Genomic DNA, 27238 nt, shown 5'->3' with positions numbered 1-27238 from the left:
ACACTATCACCACATAATTGGGAGATGATTTAAGAAGCAAGCACACATGTCTGCCAGGCCACAGTGTCCTTAGGACAGCACAATACAGTTTGTGTTTGGTACTGCAGTGGTTTAACCCCAGCCAGCAACCAAGTGCTGCACATTTGCTTACTCCAGCTGGGTGGGATGGGGGAGGGAAGCAGAAGAGTAAAAGTGAGAAAACTTGTGGGTTGTGATAAAGACACTTTAATGGGTAAAGCAAAAGCCGTGCACACAAGCAAAGCAAAACATCATCCTGTGCAAGCACTGCTCAGCAGCAACAAAAAACATCTCTGCATTATCAGCCCCATTTTAAAGCACTCTGTAACACAGTACCATACCTGCTACTAGGAAGAAAAATAACTATCCCAGCCAAAACCACCACAGTATTTAAGATAAATCTCGGTATCCATCAATAAGATATGTGAAGCAATATTTTGTCACTCATGGTATTTATGTTTGACAACTTCAAGTAAATTGGGCAACTTGAAATTTTCAGGTATTTTGACAGTCCTACGGTTTGACTAAAATTCACAGTGTCTGAGGAGTACATGCTGTGAATCAAGGGGAGAGCTAGAAATTCCAAGTGGGTAAGCCTTCCTTGCTGCTGACATGAAAGCCACTGTTAATAGGAGGGAGTTTGTAAGGGAAGGCTGAGGGTGTAAGAGCATTATTTTTTTCTTTTTGGGAAAAAGGAACAAAACAAAGCAACTGGAATTTGTAGGAGAGCAGAGAAGCAAATCAAAGAATGGAACAAAATCATGGAAGATAACAGGAGCTACAAGATGCTAAATATCAGGCAGATAAAAATGTATTTGTATATAAAAAGCTTTTGTTTTAATTGAGTCATGCAAAACATGTCTGTAAATGCTTTGGCTGAGTCTTTGGCAGCATTCCTGTTTCTGATGCATCACTTTGGGCAAATTTGTAACATTATTTATAAAACAGTTAAAAGTTCAAAAGAAAACAAGCACATTTAAACAACAAGGTCAAACATGCTATCAAAACAAGCAGGAAACCTTCAAAACTCAGTTGTGCCCAAATGGCAAAACTGTTACAAAATATCATATTAAAAAAGGGTCAGTTTGTGAAGGGGTCAAGATGTACTTGTACCATCTATTTCAAATATATATCAGACCCAGGCAACATTTCAGAGAACTTGTGGGAACAACACAGAACCAGAGGGCATCCACCCAACAGACCTAAAGAAATACAGGAGCCAAACATCTGAACTACTGTCACAAAACTATCAGAAGGCAATGTTCTCCTGATAATTCAAGTCTGACCAAGGCTCTTGAAGACACTGGGCTACCCCATCAAAAGAAGAAAAGTTCTCATATAGAGAAAGAGCAGGAAATGGTTAAAAAATTTCAGTGTGAAGGAAGATCATTCTCTTTGTTTCCTGTAACCTTGGTGTTTGCATTTGTGGAAATGACTATAATGGCAACCTACTGTCCATGTATAAAATACCTGTAATTTCCAAATTCAAGATGTAATTCTATGAATCTTTGCTTCCTATGATTTGAAATGTCTTTTCACTCTTAGGATGTGCCTATATTACAGTAATCTTTTTTTGTATTTTTGGGTTTTTGTTCTTTCGTTGTTGGTTTTTGCTTGTTGGGGAGGTTTTTTGCTACAGTTGAATATTGTTATAAGTTTTGGAAAATACAAAAAAATTGCAGCAAGTTCTGTATAGTATTTTTAAAAGCAGCTTGTACTTACCTGCTTTCTGACACTGCACTATCTTCTCATATAAGCTATCTGTGTTTTCAACCAGAGTCCTGATGGTGTGAATCATCTGTAGAGAAAATAAATTGAAATATACAGAATATCAGTAAAATTAAATTTTTACTTACAATTTTTTATCTGTAAATGATGCTTAAAATAGAACTCAAATTGATTAACTAATACTTATTGTTAACATAGTGAATACAGTCCTTTTCCTGGTCATAATGAAGCAGCAAAGTGCCCTAGATGTAGGGCATAAAGGCATGAAAAATACAACCATTTTGGGCTGGGATCTGTGAATACTGAAGCAAAATGTCTACTCCATAGTTCACTGCCTATCAAAGCAACTGGAAGTGATAGAACCAGGCAATTCACTTTTGGTGGGTTGGTAGAGATAACCAGGATGCAATTTTCCTCACCCTTGTACACTCCAAAATTCAGGATGATGATCACTCATGACCCAGTGCATCCTTTTTCCTAGGCATCATTCCACTGCTTTCCAGATTTTTCCCTCTACATTTTCCCTTTTGTGCCTAGACCTGCACTTATGTATGAGACAATGCTTCGTGGAAGAAAACAAACTACTTGAGGCTGGTAGTGCAGGATAAGAAAAATAAATTATTCCCTTAGCTGATCTTTCTAAACAAAAAGCCTTTCAGGGAATCCCAGCTGAATGCTCCAAGATGGAACCATGCAGAATTTTCAGCCTAGGGCATGTACTGAGAAGTAACAATTTTGCTTCACACCTTCCCCACTGACGTCTCTGGTTTCCACTCAAGCAGACAATTTTCTCTCCACTAAAACAATGACTAAATTTTTGACATCTTACTTATGTGGGTGTTCATGTGGAACTTGCTTTTCCTTAGGAGACCACAATTTGCTTTTATGAGGAGGAACATTCCTCCTCATAAAAGCATGTTACAGGGAAAAAGGAATGTTACAGGGGGAAAAAAAAGCCCAAACCTTTCTAACACTGTTCCTCAGAGAAAAATTACTGTGAGAGGCATGACTCCCTCACACATATTAGAAGGAGCCTTCTCCAGCTGAATGATATTGAGGCTGTTTTTCTGAACATTGCTCCAAGTAAGGCATAAATCAGTTTTGAGAAGCAGGCAAGCAAGTCTCAGATTTTTGATTGTGACAAGTGTGCAAGCAAGTGAGGAGGAAAAACACCTGCACAGACAAACTACTCTACAGGCTTCTGTAACTGTCAGCTGCACAAAAATCTGGTTTAAACAAATGACTAAGCATTTTAAAATAATTCTAGTTCTATTTCTATTATTTCGGTTTGAGCCAATAAAGAAGATGATGCAAACCCTGAATTTTTACTTGCTACACACAAACAGCATGTGAAAAAGCAACTTCAGAGTATGTGGAGGTCATCATACTGGATAATTTAATTTAATCCTCACATCCCAATTAATCTCTATTTAAAGTATCTACTTAGCCTGATTTATATTATGCCAGTTGTTGGGCTTGCTTTAAATAAACATAAATTATAATATATGAAGTAAAAATAACTTGATCAGGTTGCTAAGCTGCAAATGAAAAACTTTAGCTTACCACAGTTTAAACTGGATTGTGCTTTGAATATAAATATCAATTTTCACTCAAGCAAAAACTACCCATAATTAGAATTATGCTGATTACTATCCAAGTGTAACAAATTGAAGACAATTTAAGTAAGAGAATACCATATTTCACCCACATAGGAAGAGCTGCAAACTGACTATTCCTAATCAGTCAAGGAGAAAGCCCCATTTCACTGTGCTTCATTACTATTCAGTCTCTAAAACAGAATTCACAAATTGAAATAAGATCACTGTAAATTTGCTTGACAGGCAAGGATTTACCTGTTTCAATATGTATGTCACATAATAAATTTGTTTTTGCAAAGAACTTGAATGGAGAGAACCAAAACACAGCTGATGGCAGCTGTATACTTCCAATAGCTGATGTTATTTTGCTTAACAGCTGAAAGGAAACTGTAAAGCAGGTTTTTCTGAATTGAAAATCACCTTGAAAAATGAAATGCTGAGCACATATGACTCTTGGGCTTTTCTGGGACGCTCACACACAATACTAAGGACTAGAGAGGGATCCCTATCAATATGAGTCCTTTCACCCAAGCACTCTTTTGACTGGAGTTCATAAAAAAAAGAGAACAACTCTGCTGCTCATTCAAGGTATTTGTCTTGAAGGAATTGTAAGAAATATAACAACTGCCCTACTCTGTTTTCCTGACCCCATGTGTTTAATAACATAATTTCTAAGTCATCTCAGTTAGGTCCTCTCCCAGACTCAGAACATATCTATCTGCTCTGCTTCCTTCATACAACCTACATGAACATCAGATAATTTAGAAGCAGTGGAGAACAAGTCTCAGCTGATTAGAAAACTTACTCTGAGACACTGCACTGATTTTCAGAAATAAGAGAACTCTAAGAAGAATAAAAATGCTTACATTACTGCTTTTTCTGTTTACTTTCTGTATTGACAAATGAAGAAAGTTTTACTAGTTCTGCAGATGACAGGAAAAGAAACTAATCGCTGTATTAGTGTCCTTTCATCATGGTCAGGCTAACGCTGAACAATTTATAATAACATGCCAATTTCATATTTCACAGTTCCAGAATGGAAAGCTGCTTCAGATCAAAAGGAATACCCTCTTTGTAACTTCTGAAGAAAAATGGCAATGCATTTCATGTGGCAGAAATTATTCTAATATCCACTTTTATATTCTCAAGACCAGTAACAGTTACTTTCATTATCTTTGGTCTCTAAAATACACACAAAGCTGTATTTAAGATAAACAGCACTGCAGAGCAAAACTGGCTGAGCTAGCAATAATTCAGGGGTTGACTGCCACTACCATTCAATCACTATTATGGAACATCCCAATTTTCAAATATCCTTCCCTAAGAATGTAATGGAGCAGTATGCTGTGTGCATGACTAGGTGTCACCTTCTAGTTGTGCTTGATTAATAAAGTAATACTATTAGTTCATTATCATTTTATTCTTACATTGCTCTTCACCACACAGTCATCTTTTAGTATGGATTCAGCTATTTTTTTAAATCACTCTTGTGGAGTGTTTGAACGTATGAATTCTTTCAAGTGTTCAAGCCAAAGTTTTAACCTCATGAAAGCACTCATATAGACATTCACAGAGACTGAAAGACTTTTGGCAGACACAGCATATGGAACAACTATGTATAAATGCCTATATTTAAACAGAAAATTAGCCCAATCCAAATGATACTGGCATGTATTTGTGTGATTGATATAAAAAATGAAATAGAAAATGATGAGTAAGGAGGAGCTTCAGTGTGGAAAACACTATGTCTGCAGCAGAGTAAGACATGGAAATCTCAAGGCATATTAGTTGTGGAAATTGAGGAGAAAGACCAGGTAGAATCTGCTCTACACCAAACTATATTGAACAAGACAATCTATAGGCAGATGTTTTCTAACCACATCCAACTTCTAGAATATAATCAGTGACAAATCTGGAAAGAGAAATGGAAACAAATGTAATAGGGAACAACCAGTTGCCACCTGATCATTAGAAATGTATTGCAAATTACCCATGCATATTCAAGAAAAGAACACATGCTAGTAAGTAAGCTATATTTTCTAGCAAGCCTCAATACTGATTCACATTTTAACCTATGTTGCTTTTTTTTTCTGGAAGCAAAGATTCAAAATATCAAAAAAATTATTTTAAATATAGAACTTATTAGATATAATGTCGAAATTGTTTCAACTCTCCCTTCAATTCCCACACCACCACCACACCCTAATCTCAGCATGAGCAGATAATTCCTCAGGTGCTCATTTCAGACTGGACCATTCTACTTGTGTTGTTGGTCAGTGGAAAATGGGAAATGCAGAATAGTATGCTTTATGTGCCTTGAATCATCACATTTTTGCAGAAGGCCAGGTTAATAATTTGATCTATTTGTTGTATTCTTCAAACTACTGGTTAAATCATGCAAGCATTTTACTTAGTTATTCTAACAAATGGATGAATGTCAAGAAAGATGTTTTAAAAATTCAATAATAATAGTAGTTGTTGTTATTGTTATTATTGTTCAGAAATAAATGGTAAATGATTAGTACAGAATTCTCAATGACGACTGGAGACCTGCATTATTATATACACTATTCCTACCTTAAAAAGCCAATGATGATGGTTAGAAATCACAATTGTTGCTTCAAACAGATGGAACTGCATTGCTAACAGATCATCCCTTACATGATGCTGTCCTCACAAACCAAATGAAAAACTCTTATACTGAAAAAAATCTATCCTCCTTCTCAGCAAAACACAACTCTCTCATTAAGATGGTTACCTAAGATTATATATATAAATGTCTAGATTACCCTTTAGGACAGTTTTTTTATATTTCAAAGTTTGTTGTCTAATTTGTTGTTTTATGAAAGAGTTAAGTGCTATGAACTGACACCATGTAGATCAATGCAAGTGCTCACATGTATGTACACATGAATGTATTTGAAACCATTTCTTTAATTTTAGCTGAATTTGCACAAGATCTATTTCTACTAGGCTCACACAGCCAGGTCTTCTGATAGAAGATAAAACATTCTGTTTATGCCCTCAGCTTGTGGAAAGTATGTAACTGAACTCAACTGTAAATATTTAAAATATCACATTTAACATAGGCCTTATAGGCCTTGGGGAAGAAATCTTTCAAAACCCCCAGGATTAATCCAACCCTCCAATGTGGAACTGGTTGGTAGCACACAAGAAGACATCAGCTGTATTTTAAAATGGAAAAATCAAACAATTATAAACTGTGTCTGGCTGATGAAATTCAGTGAGAGAAAACACCTTCCCTGACACAATTGCAACTCCAAGGATGAATGTTATTTTTAGCAAGAAAAACACACCACACATGTTAAATTTCGACATCTGTAAATGTGTTGCCAATACTGCTAGATCTACATTCCAACAGCAAACCTGAAACCATACTTACAGTAGGTATAAACCAAATCTTCATTGAAATAGCACTCACATTCTACTTTCACCCAAACCTCTGCGTATTAGATATATTTCTGAAATCACAAACTACATCATTTCTAATAAATGTATGTATCTTTAGTATTCAGGAGCCAAACTGGAGCTCTTAACAGCAGTAATAAACGTGTCATTTGCATTTTCCAGACATGTTATTAAGCCCAGGATGGTACAAATAGCACCATTATCAAACAGCACTTCACAAAAATAGGAAACCAAACACAGGGCATCCCAAACTGCTAATAGCATCTGCACCACTTCAAAAGATGTGTTACACAGTGAGGATCAGAAGCTGCTACCATTGCCCCAAGCAGTAACAGCAAGGAAAGGAACTCTGGTAGGAACTCCTTATAAACTCTTTGCCCTCAAGAACCATTATAGGTACCGGGACCTCAAACAAAACATGGTCAGCTCTACTTTAATGTCTGTATAAATTGTACCCAAGCAGTCCAGCATTCAATGTCAATGCACCAGAAGGCAACTTTGTTGTGGCACTGGAACAAGCAGAAGAAGTGTTCTTAGTCCTTTCAGTGACAACTGCCATGGTCAGCTTGCTCTGCAGCTGCATAAGGAGTTGTTTTAAACTATATGTGCTGCCTTTTATTTTCTGCTGGAGAAGAATGGTGTTATAGCAAATAAGAAAAGAAATTGCTGTAAAATCAGATTGCAAATCTCACAACTCAAATGCATTGTGTTCTAAATGTTCCTACAGTGTAGACACCGCACTGAAAGAATTCTGAAACATCCAACTTCTAACAGGACCACCATAAACAAGAGAAGTCAACTTTTACAATGGAAAAAACATTCACAGGTTTCCTCTGCTCTGCCAAGACTGCCACCACGTTGCAGAAGGCCACACACTGGCTAAGCCTGATTTCCCTTTTGTACACCCATGCTGAGTTTTTCCCATCTCCTTCTTGTGAGACCACGGCTGGAGCATTCATCCCAGTTTGGGGTTTTTCAGTACAAGAAATAAATGGAATACTGTCCAGCACAAAGGCACAGAGATTTAAGGAACTGGAGCATCTTTTGTATGAGGAGAGGCTGAGAGGGCTGGGACTGGTCAGCCTGGAGCAGAGAAGGCTCAGGGGGGAATCTCAGGTGGTCAAACACTGGAAGAGGTTTCCCAGATTGACTGTGGAGTCTCCACCCTTGGTAATATTCAACAGCCAACTAGACAGTCCTGGGGAAGCTGCTCTGTCTGATCCTGCTTTGAGCAAGGTTTGGGGTTAGATGATCTCCAGAGGAGCCTTCCAACCTAAATGACTCTAAGTACAAAAGAACTAGAGTAAAGTTGACATCTCCACTCAAAAGAACTGAGCTTTCTGGCTCATGACAACAATCAATAACAACCTCTTTATAGATAGAAATCAGGTGTGGTTTTGCACAAAAAGTTCAAAGCTCTATAAACAAAAGGTGATCTTTCTCCTATTTGAATACAGTCCAAAGGACCAAGGTAAGAAAACCAAGCTGCTAGCTGCTACTTCTCTATACACAGAGGACTCATCACATCAAACCAAATTTCCTTCAAAGCAGTACGGTTTTTAGCAAATACATTGTCTTAAGTTAGAAAGTATTTCCTCAGCTGTACAAGAAAATAAATTTAGCACAGAAGCAGAGAGTTATTGAAGCTAGAAGGGACCTCAGAAGGTCCCATCTGATCCAAACCCCCTTGCTCATGCAGGGCCACTTACCATGGCTGGCTGCCATGAGTAGATGGCTTTTGAGTATCTCCAAAGCTGGAGACTCCACAATCTCTCTGGGCAACCTCTTCCAATGTTCAGTTTCAGTCACCCTTACAGTCAAAAAGTGTTACCTGATGTTCTGACAGAGCCTCCTGGCTTTCATTTCATGCCTTTTCTCCTGTTACTGGGCACCAATGGAAGTGGCCTATCTCTGGCCTCTTTGCACCCTCTCCTCAGGAATTTATACACATTGATAAGATCCCCCTCAGCCCTCTTTTCCCCAGACTAAACAGTCCCAGCTCTCCCAGCCTTTCTGTGTAGGAGATGCTCCATCACCTTAGTGGCCCTCTGTTGGACTCTTCAGCACATCCATGCCTCCCTGGCACTGGGGAGCCCAGGACAGGACACAGCACTGCAGGTATGGCCTCAGCAGCACTGAATAGAGGGGAAGGATGGCCTCCCCTCAAGTACAACTTATGTTATGATATAATCAAGTAATATGTTTCTCTTTAGACTTTAAACCACTGCCAAAAAAAAAAAAAACCCACTTAAAAAGCAGATGGAATTTCCATTATGCTTACTGAATTCACTGGCATATTATGATAAAAATGTAATGCTGTACCTGACAGTGGCAGTTTATCCATTTAAGCGGAAAAAACATAGGAAAAGACTCATGGTTTTTTTCAGCCTACCTTTCCTCTCTCCCGCCTCTTTTTGAAATACTTTATATTCTAGAAAACACATACATGGAAAACATTTTTTTTTTCTTCAGAAAGAAACAAGACAAGATTATGCCATAATACTTTGCAGGATGAAAAGATATGAAATCCACTTACCAAAACTAATTCTTGTAAGTCTGAGAAAAAATAGGACATAATCTGTTCTTAATTCTGCATCATCCCAAAATGAATTAATTTCCCCCAATTTTTAGCTTTTTAAGAAAATCTACCAAAGGAACAAACAGTCCACAAGTCCTCCATTAAAGAGAACTATTTGTTCTTAATTCCTCATCAGTCAAGTATATGAGAAAGACTAGGCTGAAGACAGAGTAAATATAATAATCAGCAGCTCTCTTTCAAACTATGTACCCAAGGACAATAAACCTCTTTAAAATCCAATAGTCACTGCTTTTCACTTTTCTGACAATCTGGCTTTTGTAGCAAAATTATTTTCATAATTTTAAAACTAAAGCTGATAGAATGAAAAAACCTGTGAAAAGTGGACAATAAGTAAGGACATGTATATGAAATGAAAATATCCTCTATCTGTAAAAGAAGCAAAAATTGATTATCTGTGTGAAAAAATTAATAGGTAGTTAATAGGTTATTTCTGAAATGAGGACCATCAGTAGCAGCTCTAATAGCCACAATTTCTTTTTCACACAGATGGAATCAAAAAGACAAACACCAAATTTAAAATTTATTGAGAAAGACAACCCCTATTGGAAATATGTAATACATATGAGAAGTTGCTAAGCATCTGACCTATTTTTATGCTCTTCCATAAACATTTCATTGGACTACATTAAAACAGGACAGAAAGCTACATGCACTCCTCTTCCTGAGTAGCTGTATTATTTTATGCTCTCATGAATACTGGGAGTCGGCCATTAGACATAATGGGATTAGTGAGAGGATGCAAAAAGCTTCACCATCCATGCTCTCAACAAGAAATGCAGAAATCTTGACTTCACAGAAGCATTAAATTGTCATTATCAGAGCTTTTCAATCAATGCAAAGCAGCTCGTACTTTACAACATTTGGCACCGGAGTCTTGAGTGCCCAAAATTAGACATTTGCTTTGTAGACTGAAAAAGCCCAGCATAGGCTAAGGTTATCATCTGCAGCTCTGTTTTTGGAAGCATAATTACAACCTTCATGTTGTTATAAAACAGGAAAATAAAAACTGATAATAAGCAGCACAACTCTTTCTGAAGAAACTGTCCAAGCTATTCACTACATTTTCCATGAATGCTTTGTTTCCAGTTTTTATGACAGACTAATAGCTACACAATCAGTAACTATTTCAATTCATCTCAAAAACCAGGATCTACAATTACTATAATTTATTAAACATGGCAAAAACCATTACCTGGGCTATTTGCAATATTAAATTGCAATGAATGATGTATGTTTTCTCTTAGATCTCTTCACCACCAAACAATATCTATTTATTACTTAAATAAAGACAGTTCTATTCTGCAGAGACTGATAATGAAAGTAAGCAATACTGTAGAAAGCCAGAGGCAAATATGGAAACAGTGAGACACTCTGTGTTAACACAATTTAAATACTGCATTTGTGTTGCCAACTCTGAAATTTACTGTTTTAACACATGTTATAACAATCTACCACTTAAGACTGAGAAAACTGTTGGAAGCCTAAGCAGCTACATACCTCACACCTTGATGATCTTGGCAAATCTGGGGGCAGCATTAATTCAAGCAGCTTCCAGAGTGCTTAGCTACTTGAGCTAGATCAAAGTTGCAGGGGCTATACCTACTATCTCTAATCCACTTACTGGAAAAACACATCCTTAATGCAAAAATCAACACAAGCAACTGTCTTTAACAGTTCTTTTCCTGCTGGAGCACCAGGTTGAGTCCAACATGCACTTCAGCTATCAGAAAAGATCTAATAACTTTAAAAGTCTAAAAATTTGATGGTAACTTTATTTTAATATGAGCATTTGAAAGGAAACTTTGTCAAATGCTTTGGAAAATCTACCCAGACTGATCTGCTGTGTCTACATGCTTTTCAACATCAAAGGACTCCAAGGGATTAATGAGCCCTTCATTTTATAAAAGCTGTATTGACTCTTCCCCAACATGACACATTTCTCCATGTTTCCTCTCATTTTCTTCTTCAAAACAGTTTCTACCCATTTTCACAGTACAGATGTCAGCCTGTCTGATCTGTAATTTCATCATCTTCCCTGGAAATCTCTTAAAACACTGGTACCACACTAACAACTTTGATAGTCAGTTTCAAGTGAGAGAATACACACAACAATTAGCAGTTTTGATACATCAACTCTTGAGATCTTTCAGAACTCTTAAATGAGTATCTCCTCTTTCTGGGGTATTATTTTCCCAGTCTTTTGCCTTTCCTATGTAATATCTTCAGTAAGCATTTCACTTACAGATGAATTCTGCAATTAGCCTTTCATAAAGAAGCATTTCATGTGAAACCTTGATCTCTACAGGTATGTGGATGCAAGAGCTAATTAAGTGTTGTGGCTTTGCCTCTTGAGCTGGGGCTTTCTTTTAAACATTGATCAGCTAGTGAACTTACATAATCTTTGACTGACTACTGCTTTTTCAGAAAAGAGGTTACTGTTATTTTTAAGTCTGTGCAGATCATTTTTGGAATTCTTCACTGTCAGTTCTTTTTATTTCTTATTTAGCCCTGGCAGGGTTAAATATGGATCCTGTCTTCCCCATTTGCAAATGACTTCAGCTATTTGGAAGATGCCTTATTTTCATGAGAAAACCTCCTCTATTTTGTTCTCCCCAAGCGTTTTTTGATAAGTGGTACATATTTATTTCAAACTCCCCAGGTGGTATCTTTGGTGTCTGTGATGTCTGTTCTTTTGACTACTTCTTTTATCTTTTTGTTTTGTTTTATGTAGTTATGCTCTCAAGTATAAAAGCAAGGAATAATAGCTTTTCAACCTTCTGAGCAAAGCATTAAATTCTCTTCTTCATAAGCCAGATAATGCTAAGAGGTAAATTGTAACATGGAAAACTCATGGAGCTCGACTTCAAAGTCATGGGCTCAAGGACAATATTGTGAACCAACTGGGCTCAGAACACAGCTATCATGGTCTATTCCAGTCACATATTCCTCAGGAAATGTACCATATGGATAAATCTGAATTTCCTTCAAGTGCACAATGCAAGTGGTGAGCAGATGTTGTCACATGATTTAAAATCATGTGATATCCAAAGATTGGGTTCTACTGCAGGAGATTGGTGACACTGAACTCAGCCTCCCCTGACACAGTCAGAAACTTAATTATTTTGGCCTGTGCACAAGTTGAAGCTCACTCAGTTTTAGGAGTGAATTATCAGCACTGGATACAGCATTTTTTTGCTTGCCCCAGAAGTTTGCAACCTCAAAGGGTAATTTGGGGAACAAAGGCTTCTCAGCTGAATAACCCTGACACATTAGTAGGCTGAGCTGAAATAGAAAAGTCTTGCTCTACTTGTTTCTCAAGATAAAAATCTATAATCACAGCATAACCATAATCCTCCTTATTGTATTTGCACAGTAACCATAACCAAGGACCTATATCAACAACAGGAAACTAATACAGATTTTATGAGCTAAATATAAATCAAAACAGATCTGCTAATCACTCTTCCTTAGGCCCTGTGAAAGAGGCAATGGATATACCCTTGGCTTCCTTCAGAATTATGGAATTCAATCCAACATGCCCAATAAAACTCTGCTCAATTAATCTATATTAATATCAAGATGAGCTTTAAAAGTGAAGAATATTTAAAATTTTAAGCAGTAGCTGAAGTTTGAGAGGATTACTACCAAACCTTGACAATCAGTCCTTTTCAGATAGGCTTTTAATAAGCCCTATTAGTATCAGTTCAGTCTGTAACTTTAGCGGGTATGGAGTCAAATTATCTGCTTTCCAGTTCAAGTTCAAAATACAGCCTATCTTATTTAGTTTCTGTCATTGCTGAAATTTCCAGCTCTGTAACACGAAGTTAACTTCTGCATGAGTGCACCTGCAATCTGCTGTATTGAGTCAGTAGCTGGAAAGAGCCAAATCTAAGGTAACCGGATTTAGGCTTACTACAGCACTGCTCATCCCCAGTGATATGGTGTTTTCCAATCTAATAGTGTCACTCTCTTTTAATACCTCTCATTTTCATGATCTCACAACCCCCACCAGCAATAAACACAACCTGCTTTCAAGTCCTTCCCTAGGGTGTATATACAAAATCTATTCATCTTGTTTGATTTCATTTAAATCAAATACAGACTTATACCACATTCTGTAGACATTCTGAATTACAAAATCGAAATTTAAAAAAAAAATTTAAAAACCACCCCAAAAACTGAAAAAATGGAACTAGCAGCATTATCTAATTAGGATTTAATAACATCTAATCCTAATTACTATAGCAGCACTACTGATTTTTCACACAGGTACAGTTATCCACCTGTTCTGTATTAGTTTTTCTCTTAGAAGTAAATGCCAGATTGCAAAGTTCAGAGAACCCTATCCTCAGCAAAGGGGACACTTCATCCTCTACTAAAGGCAACCAGAGACAGTCAAGTTCTCAACAGTATCTGGCTTTATTTGTATGGTACTCTAGCATATCTCTGAAGTGTTCTTATACTCATCACTGAATAATGCTGCAGACTGAGGGTAAGATAATTTATTTTTTCTCTTGCCATAGTATAACTTTTAAGGTTTACTTACTGTTCATCTTAAAGGTTATAAGACATTTTTTAAAACATGCAATGGTGTGGAAGAGGCACTTGCCTTAACTCCAAGCTTCAGTCTGCAGCACTGATCAGTGATGGGTGTGATGACACCAACAGAGTGCATGCTGAAGTATCACATAAAGGAAGCTGAAGTTCATGAACAAGAGGGAAAAATAAAACATTGTTAAGCAGTGAAAAGATGGTAGGGTGAAAAATACTCAGGAGCATGGAGAAGTTAAAGAAAAATACACCTGCAATTTTTGCCTTTCTCAAAAATTCCTAGATATATTTGGTTTTTATTATCCAGAAATGATACTTCAGTTCCTATAACATGGGTTTTTCAATCCATGACTAGTACTAGCCTTGATCACTTAACAGCTCCTCCATTAAGTGAATGCAGATAATTTAACAAATCTATTTGTTTAACTATGTGCTATTTGTTTAAAGATAAAACCCCCAAATATCTAGTGGCACACTATTTTATTATCATTTACCTCATTGTTTCTTCTAAAAAACCTACATTGCACTGAAGATACTCTTTCCTTTCCATGTGCCCCTGCAGTATTGCACTTATTTGCAATTATTTCAAGGTGGACTGACTGTCCTGCTGTTCAGGTCTTGCATCCTTTCCCACTTGACACAGCAGCAATGAGTTCTTCAAGCCCTCCCAATGTAAACAAATTCTGAATAACTAAAATCTTAAATATTACCTTCTATGTTTATTATCACTTTATAGAAAAGAGAGTATTTCTGACACATAAGAATCCCTTCATTAACTAAAAAAATCACAAACCTGAAACAATCACACTTTGAGAATGCCATTACATGTGCCACATTGAGAGGGCACACAAGATAGTGACAGCCTATGCATACATTTATGATACACCAATGCAGGTTTGTTTCATAAACATTGAACTCTATCTTTGTTATCCACATGACTTCATACAGCACCTGGCACCCTGCAAGTACAGAGTTACATCATTCTGACCTGCACTGAGGCATAAGCCAGCAGAAAGTATGACAAGAGGGTAATCATTACTTTGTCAGTACATCTACCCTTTCTCAATTTGGCATGAAGAACTCTCATTATTAAGCAGAATTTTACACCCACGTATTAACTAATCGTGACAAAAATACCCCAAGTCAAAACTAATGAGGTAAAATTTGTCAAACACACACAAAATCATAGAACCCCCCCCCAACCATAAATCTGTCAGACTCTGAACATCTGCCACTACAGCAAATACCCATATATGAACTAAACACCATCACATTTCTTCTTCTGTCTTTGAAGAAAAGATGATACAGATATCACCCACCATTTCACAATGTGCTTTCAGAAATAAGAGCACAGGAATATGTCTCCAATGGCTAACTTAATTTTCCAGCATACCCTACAGATTTTCATTGCCTAAAATCTTTTGTCAAACTGAACAGAGCATTGGCAAAAGCCAAATGTCACAAATTTAAATGCATCTCATTATTTTAACTTATAACTGATATTTGATTAAAATAACCTTAAATTTACTTATCTTCAATACCATTTAGAGCTAGAAGCACTATCATACTCTTTCTTTGAAATTGAGTATTTATATTTCAGGGACAAGAAGATGGGAAAATGCTTTTTTTGCCAGCAAATAAATGTTCTATTACTTTTACATGTATAAGTGAAGTGTAGATTTCTCAAGTACAGAAATATTCGTGTATAGAGTATAATATGTGTGGGGGAAAAAACATATGTGAGAGCCAAAGAGCAAAGCAAACTTAGATAATAAAGATTATAAAGATTATAAAGATTTCTGGAGTCACAAGTCACCTTTGTCTAAGTGATATTAAAAAAAAAAATGTATTCCAGATTTAGAACCAAGATTTTAAGTACCTAGAATAGCTTAGTCACTAACACGCAGCATCACCACATCAGAACAAACTGCAGGTAGAGACATGTCCAGCAAGAAAACAGAACTTCTTTACTTGTTGCAGCTGTAATCCCAACAGCCAAGCTTGTTTACATCCTAATTACAGCGATATCCTCTAAGCCACCACTAAGAGGATATACACTATCTTCTTGTAGCTCTGCTGTCATTCCAACCAGATTTTGTCACATCTATGCACCACTGAACTAGACAAACTCTGCCCACATTGCTAATTATCACTGAGTGGTTTTTTTCACTTTGGTATAGAATAATTATAAAGCTACCTTTTCTTTAGAAAGCGGTTTACAAGATATATATGAAACTGGGATACTGGTTCATTTTTGTCCTTTTTTTTTTCCTGGCAAGTGACCTGATGCTGCCAGGTGAGGTTTCTCACTTTAGCACACAAAATTATTGTGAAATTATCATCACGTGAAAGAAAACATTAAATAAATGAATAAATAAACAGTTACATTCTGCCAGATTACTTCTGTGGAAATAAGGAGGACATATCAAATGACACACTTCTGGATCTTTTTTCCACATTTCAAATTAATGCAATTCAGATGTAAATCAGTATTTATTGGTGTGTTAGTTCTTCCTTCTTTTTTTCCTGCAACATGTTTAATTTCCAGTCTCTAAAGACACAATTTATGTATTTACCGAAACATAATGTCTGAAGTTAATGTTACAGCTGCTTATATGTGTAAAAATGGCTACTCAAATGACATCTGTAAGAATGACAGAGAAAAGGAAAATAAAAGAGCATGTGTAGAATTTGCATGCCAAGGTGCTTATTAAACTACAACGCCTAAAAGCAGTGCCTGACATTTTTGTACTCGATGTTGAGCCAAAGCCAAAATAAACCAAGGTCCCCCAAGTGGAAAATGTAAAGTAGTAAGAGGCTTATAGATACAAAGTAAGTTTCAAACTACTGAAAAACAGGTAAATCAATACATCCTCTTCTTCATGGTAAATCCTCTTGACAAAACCACTTTACCTTCTGAAGTGTACAAGCACGTGTTTGCATGCTGTATATCAATAATCTCTATGTTTTACTCTGCATGAAAACACTACCACTGTTGTACATCCATGGGAATAACTTCCAAGCACAAGTAATGAAGCACAGGTTAAAATTACTTTTAAAACAAGCATGGTACAGTATATTAAATATACATTTAAAAAGTCTTTTAGACAGACAATATAAGACAACCACAAAAAAACTACTCACCATTTCATATGCTGTTACAATCTTTTTCAAGACCTCTGGAACAATCCCTTGGAGCTCCATAGTTGGATACTGATCATTGAGATTCACTACTACCAAGGGTGTATTATCAGGCCCAACCAAGTGCATAGACACTGCCAAAATGCACTGCATAAGATTTGCTACAGGAGAGAGGCCACATAATTCTTTGAATGAAACTACTGCATTCTGCAAAAAGGAAAGAAAGAGTTTCCTTTACAGTTAAATATGAAATTTAAAGTCTTGTTATTTCAGGATAAAATACTTCACTGTTATACTTGAGCTACAACGGTTGGGCTACAATTACCACAGCTTTTCCCTGAAGAACTGGCATTTTCAAAACCAACCAGTATTACACATATATTTTACAAAAATGTTAAAAATTCAAGGAATGCAGTACATGCCACAGAAAAAAACATCTATTTAGAACAAGCACATCTCCTCTCTATCATGGCTAACATTAACTATGGAAATAAACAGATTATAAAACACAGCAGTTATATACCTTGAAAATTTTCAAGACATTTTTTTAAATGCCAAGAGTAAAAAAAATTAGATGCTGAATGTCCCAATTAAGCAAAGTGAAGCAGAAGGAGGAATTCAGCACATTTGTAACTTTAAACATACCTGAACTACAGTCCAGACGTGCTGTGGATCTGCAGGCTCCCATTTGGTGAGATTGACAAACCCAGCACTCCACTATTGAAGTATTCCTATCATAGAGCCACAATTAAGTGAATTTTTTAAGGTACCTTAACTTAAATACTGATTCTGTACCTTTCCCTAAGACTTTTTATGCAATATTTTATATCCAGCGTGGTAGAATATAAAGCCATAAGTTTAAACTTGAAGAAAGTTTACAGCATTACAAATACAGTGTGACTCCAAGTAGCCACTGACATTCCATGATGGGAATATTGTCAGCACTGTACAGAATTTAGGAGTACCAAATGGGAACTGGTGATCTATGGCAGGTCTGGAGTTTGTGTTCCTGCAGGAAAAAAACACAAAAATATGGTATATTTAAGTTTCAAATGTGCTCAGTGCTCCTTTCTCTCATGTTGCATCCAGGCAGAGTATGTGATACAAATTTCCACTTTAATCCAAATCACTTTCCATCTTGCTGGCATGGTAAGACTCATTTGTGGACATGTCCCTAGGAAGACATAATGCCGACCTTAACTCAAACAGGAATGTGAAATGTGAAATATTTTGCTGCTCCTTTATCAGATGACATACCAAAGCAGACTTCCAAATATGTATGTGCAGCACATTCATGCAAAATTATGTGAACACAAAACTGCACCTACCCAGTCACTTAAAAGTGTACTTTTAGTAAATGTCCAGGAAACAGAAACGTCTTTTATCAACTGATGTACACTTCAATGACACAATAATCACACAGCTCAAGAGACAGATATTGGGAAATCCATTCAAACAGATTTTGCTTGAGATAAGTACATGTCTTTTTGGCTTGAGATAAGCCATTATGAACAACCATTATACAGAGAGGTTAATGAGGACCCAGGGATTGTATATATTCATTAATGACAGGCAGGACAGGACTAATATGTACTACTACTGTAACTCCTGCCTTTGGACTTCCAATTCTATATCCAGAGACTATTCCTCATACCATTAAGTAACTTCAACATGTAACATCACCCCAGTTCAATCACCCATATTATACTTTCATCAATATATAAGAAGTTATGACATCAGCTTTTGTCATGGTAATATAGAAACAAAAAGAGCTATTCTTATACAGATTCATAGAAAATATTAAATTTGCGGCTGCACATTTTCTTTTCTCCTCTTATTCCATCTTATATTAAAAAAATCAAACTAACCAACTTTGCCCTTTATAATCTGGCTTCTGAGGATATATTGGTCATAAAAACCATTACAATTTATAACACAAAATTTCAGTAATACAAAAATTAAATAAATCTCACATTCCCTGGCATAAATTGATACTTATTTTAATGGAGTGGTTTATTTGCTTTTATTAGCTGTAAAAACTTAGTTACATGGAGTTTAAATGGTGCACATTACATAGTCTGTTAGCAAAGTTAAGAAAAATTAATCTTCCCTCATGTGCTTAAAATATCTTCTTGATAGCATTTTGAGATAATGATAAATTTAGTTGATAGCACATCTTTCAAACTGACAGAATAAAATACATAAAATATCTTTTAATATCTCATGTTCAAAGAAACCCCACTGTAGAGTCTGTTTTCAATTATATCATTATACTGTGCACACTGCAGCATGCACATTCAAGAGTTTAATGTAGCTACACAAAATTCTATGTTTTCACTGCTTCCTCAACTCAGTTTTTCCTTGAAAAGTATCTTAAAATACAGTACTCTTCATTCTACAGAATTCTGGCCTTCAGTAGGTTAACTACAGGTAAAGTTCATTTTACATGCAGCCTGTAATTTGAAACATTTATGAGTCAAAGTATCATCCCTGTAGTTTTTAAATTATCTTTTAAAAGAGCAAATTTATATACCAAGTGGAATGGGAGAGCTGCATAATGATGTACTAATTTCTTCTTTCATAAAAAATTAGCTTTAAAATTGTATTACTATTAGAATATTTTTAATTTAAGATTATTCATTAAGGAAATTTATATACACTGATGTGCCTTTAAAATCCAGAATCAGGTCTCAGATGTTTCCTTTAATCTCTTTTCCTTTAACACTGTATAGCACCAAGAGGATTTGATAGGTCAGTCCATTTGAAATGACGATTCGTAATTTTGTTCATCAATACTAGCATTCCATCAGAAGTTAATAAATACAGTTTTATTTAATGAAATGTAACTTTAAAACTCAATTTGAACACATTTCTAAAAGGAGTTATGCACCTGGAATCTCCAAGTAACACATGTTTTTAAATGACATCTCTTGGCTCCCACAAAACAAAGCACTTCAGACTGCACTTTTTCCCTAAATTCAACATGTTTACTAATATGACATCTAAAGTAGGACAACTTCTTCTAGAAGATGCCTTCCAACACCTCAGTGCTAATGCCATGTATTTCTAACATAACTAGGAAGAATCATGGAAAGCAAACGGATCTTTCTTGAAAGTACTGCCTTCTATTTGGGACTAAAGGAAAAACATAACTTAGGTGAAACTATGCTAAAGATTCTTAGACATACAAATAAGGTCTCTGATAAGCATTAAAAGTCTCCCTTTTCTATCTGTTGTATAGTCTTCCCACATTTCTACTTAATTTTTCAAAACTAAAATATTGCCATACTTTCTTTTAGTGTATCTCTAATATTCCTATGTAGGAATATTAGATATAGGATTAGGGTTGAGTTCTAACACTGGAGTCATATTTCCACTTCACATTCAACAAAATACACGTGTGCATTCGAGGTTGCATCAGTAGAGAGTTCACCAAAAAGGCTGCTCAGACATGATCCATTCTTAGAGCTGTTCAGAATTAGACTCAAATAGCTCAACATACAAGACATTTTAAAAAAGCAGGTATTCCATATGCATCATAATACAAAGGCACACACATGAACCAATAAATTGATTATAAAACTGTACCTGCATATTTTCTCTCAAATCCGTAGCATCCCGAATAGGTTGGAGGGCATTCTTGAATACTTCATCTACTGTTTTAATCCATAATGTTCTCATAGAAGCATATTCCCTTGATTTCTTGCCCTTCCTCACAGAGAGGCCCCTCTTATGAGGTTTCCCACCACCCCTTCGATTAGTAATGGCCACATGCACGAACAAGGAAGCATGAGCTAAACTTTCACCAGTCAATGACTGCAGAGGAACGTGCCGATAACCAGTCTGGAGACACTCAAAGGGAATAGTGTACTGCCCAATAAACTCGTCCCCAATGTAATCATCATCCAGTACTACAAAACGCACCATAGCTAGCTCTGGTAAATTTATTTGAAATTCAAAGCTTTCATCAAAAATTGGATTATCCCCGTTCTGATGCATAGTTTTCGTCCTTTGCTCAGCACAGTCAGCAGGGATTCCATGTATTTCGACATAGACATAAGGATCCACAACATCACCTTTGGCACCTGATCCTTTGGGTTTAGGGAAGTTTTGCCCACTAATGATTTTAATATGAAGCAGCTGAGGTGAAACTCCAGGCACGGTGTCTTTTGTATTCGCGCTAAAGAAGGAAACTTCTTCTCTCATGATAGCAGGACGAAGGACGTAGCCACAGTTTCCATTTTGTCGAAACCAACCAATGTTAAGGTCCATCATTAAGCCAGGTGTTTGAAAGTTCATTGCTACTATCTGACAACCACATTTCCAAAAGTCCTGGGGATTCATATTACTAGAGTCAATCCTCATAGGACTGGGGAAAACCCTGGCGAGAAAACGTTTGTTATAATTTACAAAGTCTCCTGGGTTTTCGTTGGCATATTTGCTAGCAAGCACTTCGTTAAAAGAGCACACTTCCCAGTATTTCTGGAGCTGAAATGAAACTTGAAACTCTTTGAACTGAACTGATTTACATATGCTTACCAGCTCAGAGAGATCTTTGCAGAGCTGGAATCGTTTCCCTGTCATTGAGTTTTGCTGCTCTACCCCCTCTTTCGCCACTCTCTGTGACATTTCTGCTCCTTCATCTTCATCTGTAACATCTCCCTCTAGTCCAGAACAATTGGCAGAAAGCTTCTTTGCTTTAATTAGTATTTTCCCTTTAAGTGATTCCGGTGATGGTAGATAAGACTCTTCAATGTTTGGAGACTGCGTATGCAGTTTGTCCCCCAAAATTTTCTTCATGTGCTGTACCATCACTTTCTGCTGCTTAATAGAACAATGATTCTCTAAACACAAAATAAGAGGGTATTCTGAAGCAAAAAAGGCATACTTGTTAATAATGTCAATCACACTACGGAAGACAATTTGCGATGTCATTGTATGCCCTGTGTAAATCACGGGCTCATTATCTGGACCATCCCATACGTCCAGTTCAACACTTCGACAACCCATTTTTAGAGCGCGAATGTAACCCGTGATGTCAGAAGGCCCTCGAAACTGATCCTCTATCAAGTATGTATTATGAGATGAATTTATAAAATAATGAGATAAAGGTTGTTTCATATCTTGACAAACTTTTTTATGCTCTGGATCAAATATGTGGCAGTCTGGTGAAGTAAGGTAATTCGTAAACCCATCTATAGAAAGACAACCCTTTTCCTGGCCCTCTTTGGCTGGCTCGTATTTCTGAATAATTTCAAGGCTTATTTCTTCTGTGACCTGTGCCATACCCTGCTCTGCTTCCAAAAACATCATGAGGTCCTTGGTATCTAGAAATTCTTTATTGCTTGAAAACTGAACTAACAGGAAATAGATTTCAGGTCTGGTACAAAGCTCATGAAAGACTTCAATAAATTCTTCTTTTGTTACTTCAGTACCAGCTTTTTCCCTGGATCTATGTAACTCCTTGAATTTTAATTCAATTTTATTCGTTTTTAAACCAGGGTTTAAGTCTTTTATAAATTGCACAGCATTACATAGGGGTATATGTCCCAAATTATCTACATCTGATTCACTGAACATTTGTGAAAGCCACGAAGTCCGCATATTATCTTGAGTAGTTCCTAACATATCTAGAGTATGTTTTCCATAGGAAATTAGGTATCTTAAGCCAGTAACCCAAATATTTGCAACGTCTGCTGAGTTAGCAACGAGATCTAGCGACTCATAATTTTCTCCATATATAATTGAAAACGCACAATCTTCCGATATCTGGTCATATATTCCATTGCTGCGAAAGATATCCGTATTTTTTCCTGTTCTCACTTCTTTGATTGACTTGATATCAATCTTTGCTTTCTCAGAATCCTTTTTGGAAGGCTCCCAGCGCAGAGACTGCATGTCAGCATCCAGGAGGAAATACCGGTGGTACACCCTGGAGTTGGATCGGACCTTCTTGAGCTCGGAGCCTTCCACCATGGCGTTGATGCAGTCGCTGGCGCTGCTGATCTTCTTCTCCGTGGGCATGCTGCTGAACGACACAGTCTTCTTCCTTTCTCGCTTCTGTTTCGTACCATCCTGGTAAACAAGGAGGGGGGAGGGAGAAAAAAATAATGTGTCAGTGTGATTTTGCTCAACATTGAAATAGGTTTCAACTTAAAGCTGGAAGTTCATCAAGAGGTTCAATAAAGTCTGTGTGATGACCAGAAAGATGGAAATGCTTACTGGCACCATCACAAAATACTAATAATGCCTTAATATTTGCTCTTGCTTCTATAAGTAATCCTTCAGAGTTAATTTTTAGTACTTTTGATGGACACAAAATTTAAAAATATTAGTTTTGAATGCTAACAAAATAATAATGCTGTATTATTGCATACATGTATGTGCATTTTATTTTATGAGTTGTACTCTACTTAGAGAGAGAACAGGTTCTAAAATCAAGGCAGTAGGAAGCAAGCTTTTCTCTGAGTCCTTATACAGTCCTATAGATACTTGCCAAACTTGTCAGTACAGAATATAATGCTTTAATACCATGCTGACAGGGTCCTTGGGCCACAGAAACATTAATACACAATTAACTACATAAAATCCATAGGACACGGTCCTAACTACATAAAATCCATAGGACATGGCCCTAATCTAAGCATACAAGACTTAGGAAGCACTTTATGCAAAGCTCCCTTCACCAGAGCACCCATCCATGTTCTTCCCACAGGTTGCCCACAGCATTCACACATCCCTCCCTTTAGCAGGAAAATACCCACAGCAGTCTAAAGAAGCTGCACTGAAACACAAGGAACTGGACTGGAGTAGATGCAGCTTTGCAATTTCTGAGCTTCAGAAAATACAGCAGTGACTCAGAAGGGAACTTCTGAGACAGTTTAACTGTTTCCAAAGAACCTTCATGTCACTAGAAAGAACTTGAATAGATGACCTGGTCAGGAAGGGAAGCAAAAGTGATTCACCATTGCTCTTAAAGCAATTAGATAACCCAGAGATCTTACTTTACTAGAGACAGCTTGGGTATATAAGGATACATAAGCATAAAAAAGGGGGGGAAAGGTAATTTAGCTCCCTTTATTGTACCTATTTGTATTCATTAAAGCAAGTGCAAATAAATCAGCAACACATGACTTAAGTACTATCAATTTCATAAGAACTGAATTTTAGAAATAATGTGTGCTTTCATTATCTGCATTTTCTGAGACTGAAAAGTGCTAGGATTTTTCTTCTGAAAGCAGCGTGTCTTGAGGAGCTAATTTTTAGTCTGAAATAACACTTACACTAAAATATTTTTATATTAGATACCTTAATTAGAAGTGTTCTTATAAACTAGCACAGTGCAAAGAATTACTTTTCTAGCTTTACTAAAAAAAAATTATATTCCCTAAAACAGTTTTCCATTTGAAGTATGTTCCAGTGCAAAGCAGCATTGCTTAAATGGCAGAAAGGAAAGTGAAAGAAAACTTTTAACGATTGCCATGCTGAACAGATGTTCAAATAAAAACCACCCATTACAAAACGCATTTCCAGCTCAGTACACACATGCTGTATGTTTAATTTCACTAAATTAAAAATGCAGAGTCCTGGTTTTGTAATTTCATTTATAAGCATCTGAGAAGTCTTTCACTGAAAACAATGATTAGTAAAGTGAGCAGCCTTAATATTTGATGTTCTGTGTTTGAGAAAATTAATCAACCATACTATTCTCGCACCTTTAATGACAGCAGAATTTGCTTTGTTCAAGTTCTCAAGAGACCAGTAAAAGTGAATAACCCTGCAGAGGACTGTTTTATTTCCAACTGCAGATCAAACACCTGCAATGGATACTGCACAGGGTTGACTCTCAGAATCTCATTACATGTAGTTTAGGCATAAGGACTGTTTCCAAACAACAGCAAATTTCCTTAACATAAAAAAAAAAATCAAATGTGTTTTTTGCTTACAGAGATTTTTGTTCTATTCTAAGCCTAGCTTGTTAGTCTACCTATTTATATCTCCTAACCTGAAAAAGTGGCAAAGGACAGTCCCACATAAGTGAACAATGACATTCCTGCCTGATAGTTCAGGGCTTGGAATTAAGCATTTTGAAACTCCTAAATGCTCCAGATTTTTCAGTCACAGACCTGAGAGAGGAATACTGTTGATTGAGAGACAGCTGACACCAGAACCATCAAGGCCTGGCAAGTATTATCTTACCTGACCAAAGTCAGAAGAAAGGTCTACACCTTTCTCTATGATCAGGGCTGTATCTGATCCAAGTCACTGAACCACAAAGGAAAAAAAAAATATTTCCTATTTCTGGATGCCATCTGATGTAAAGAAGCCCATCTCCAGGCAGTTCCATTGCCAGCTCTGAAAGCTTGGAGTTCATGCATGTGGATCAGAGGAGCAATTCAATATATCACCTGCAGAATTATTTCTCCTGCCTGCCAGATGAATTCGCAGCCAGTTCAGCAGTACTCTTCATTTTTGTAAGGTAGAATCTAGCCACTCAGACTATTTATATAAAGCCAGCACCACAGTGTGAATTGCTGTGAAAACATTCTGAGCTCCAGAGCACCCTCCATAAGTTTTTGCTTCTCCAGAGATCAATAATTCTGAACTACCAGATTGCAAGTGCAAGTCCCCATCCTGACAGACATGGAAGCCACGATCAATCTCCATGTGATCAGAGTAACTTCAAGGATATTTTAATCAAAGACACTGCTGAGAAGAATTCACCAGTCTGAATTACCCACCTGTCTGAAAAGACACAGAAAAGAAACTCTCACTCCACAAGCTGAGAATGGAATTGCATAGAGCATGCACAAACTGTGTGTGAAACTCATTTGTGAGCCTTGGCAATATAGTCAGGCACGGAGGAGACAGATTTATTCTGCTCTAAGATGTGGAGGATTTTGTCCCAAAAGTGAGGTGGTATTCATGAACTGGGTCAAGTCTCTCACAGCCTTAGGTCTGCCTTGAATCAAAAAGAATGGCACATCAGAAAACTGCATCTGAACAAACACAGGAGTGATTCCTTGGCATTCATAAGACTTACAGGGTTCTTGCTGTTCAACATGCTGGAAGTGACACTGACTCTACAGTGCAGATGCATAATTCAGTCCAAGGCAGCAGCTACACTTTTTGTGCTGAAACAACTTTCAGTCTTTCTAGGATCTCTCACACAAGGAAGAACAATGTCTATCTACAGTTTGTAGCACGTCCTGTCATCATTACAGGATTTCCCCTAAAGACTGTCAGTGCTTCATAAGGCCTAATCACTGCAACCAGAACAACACCACCTCATCAACACATTTCCTAATACTATTCATGCTCCAAGGTCACCTGCAAGATGTTTTGAGGAATAGAGGAGACCACAGATAAAACTGTTTTGAAACATTGCTCATAACCACTACAAGCGACTACACAAAGAGTCTAGTTTATCCAGAAGTTCCTAGCAACAGAAAGCAAAGCATCTAGCAGTTTAAAAAACAGAAATTATCCCAGCTGTCACTTGGGGCACTTAAGAGACAGAGACAGCTGGAGAAAATGGATTAAAAACACAAGGAGGGAAGAATATATCCATGATAACTTTTTTTTATTCCTCTCAAGGTACCAACAAAGAAATAGCTGTGTGACTAAGACAGCACTATCTACAAAATAGAATTCTGGAGACAACAGAGAATCTTGAATCAGACATTGAGAGAGATGCACCTCATTCCTGAACAGCAATGCTTTTAATTTATGCAACTTTATGATAAAATTACTTAAAAGGCATCTCCAATAACCACTGGTACTGATAGGGGCAGAGTTCAAACAGAGATCTGATAATGTAACAGATCAGGATGATAGAGGAAATGATGTAGTAGTGTATGGTTTGTAAAAATCTCCCAGAGGAAAGGAGCAGAGAGAGAACTTTATGACCTGTAAATGCCCAAATGAATCATGCCCCAGAAGCAGTACTTAAAATATATTTAAACACTAAGTTGCCAAGATGTTTAGGTACCACTAGGTTGAGTGGAATTAAGAACACAGCCCAGGGCAGGGGCTTGCCAACCCCCTCAAAGTGGCAAGTGTGGGGCAGCAGCTGGAGCACAGTGCTGGACACTCCTTCCCCCTGCCAATACAGAATGGTCCTCACACTGGCTCATGCAAACTTTGGAGATGGATGCCTGTGATCCTGCCTCTC

General features: G+C 36.9%; 1 protein-coding gene across 1 annotated transcript in view; it reads right to left on the bottom strand.

Annotated features, from left to right (window-relative positions):
- Positions 1-27238, bottom strand: part of PLCL2 (phospholipase C like 2) — a 99541-nt gene that overhangs the window by 21949 nt on the left and 50354 nt on the right. The window contains exons 3-5 of the mRNA XM_009086102.4: positions 20653-23139; positions 17068-17271; positions 1741-1816 (exon numbers count right to left, since the gene is read on the bottom strand). Of these exons, the coding sequence (XP_009084350.1) occupies positions 1741-1816; positions 17068-17271; positions 20653-23139 (2767 nt within the window). The remainder of the gene's footprint in view (positions 1-1740; positions 1817-17067; positions 17272-20652; positions 23140-27238) is intronic.

The sequence above is a fragment of the Serinus canaria genome, chromosome 2, assembly GCF_022539315.1.
Source record: "Serinus canaria isolate serCan28SL12 chromosome 2, serCan2020, whole genome shotgun sequence".
In the NCBI taxonomy this organism is placed as follows: Eukaryota; Metazoa; Chordata; class Aves; order Passeriformes; family Fringillidae; genus Serinus; species Serinus canaria.
This window is presented reverse-complemented; position numbering and strand designations above follow the sequence as displayed.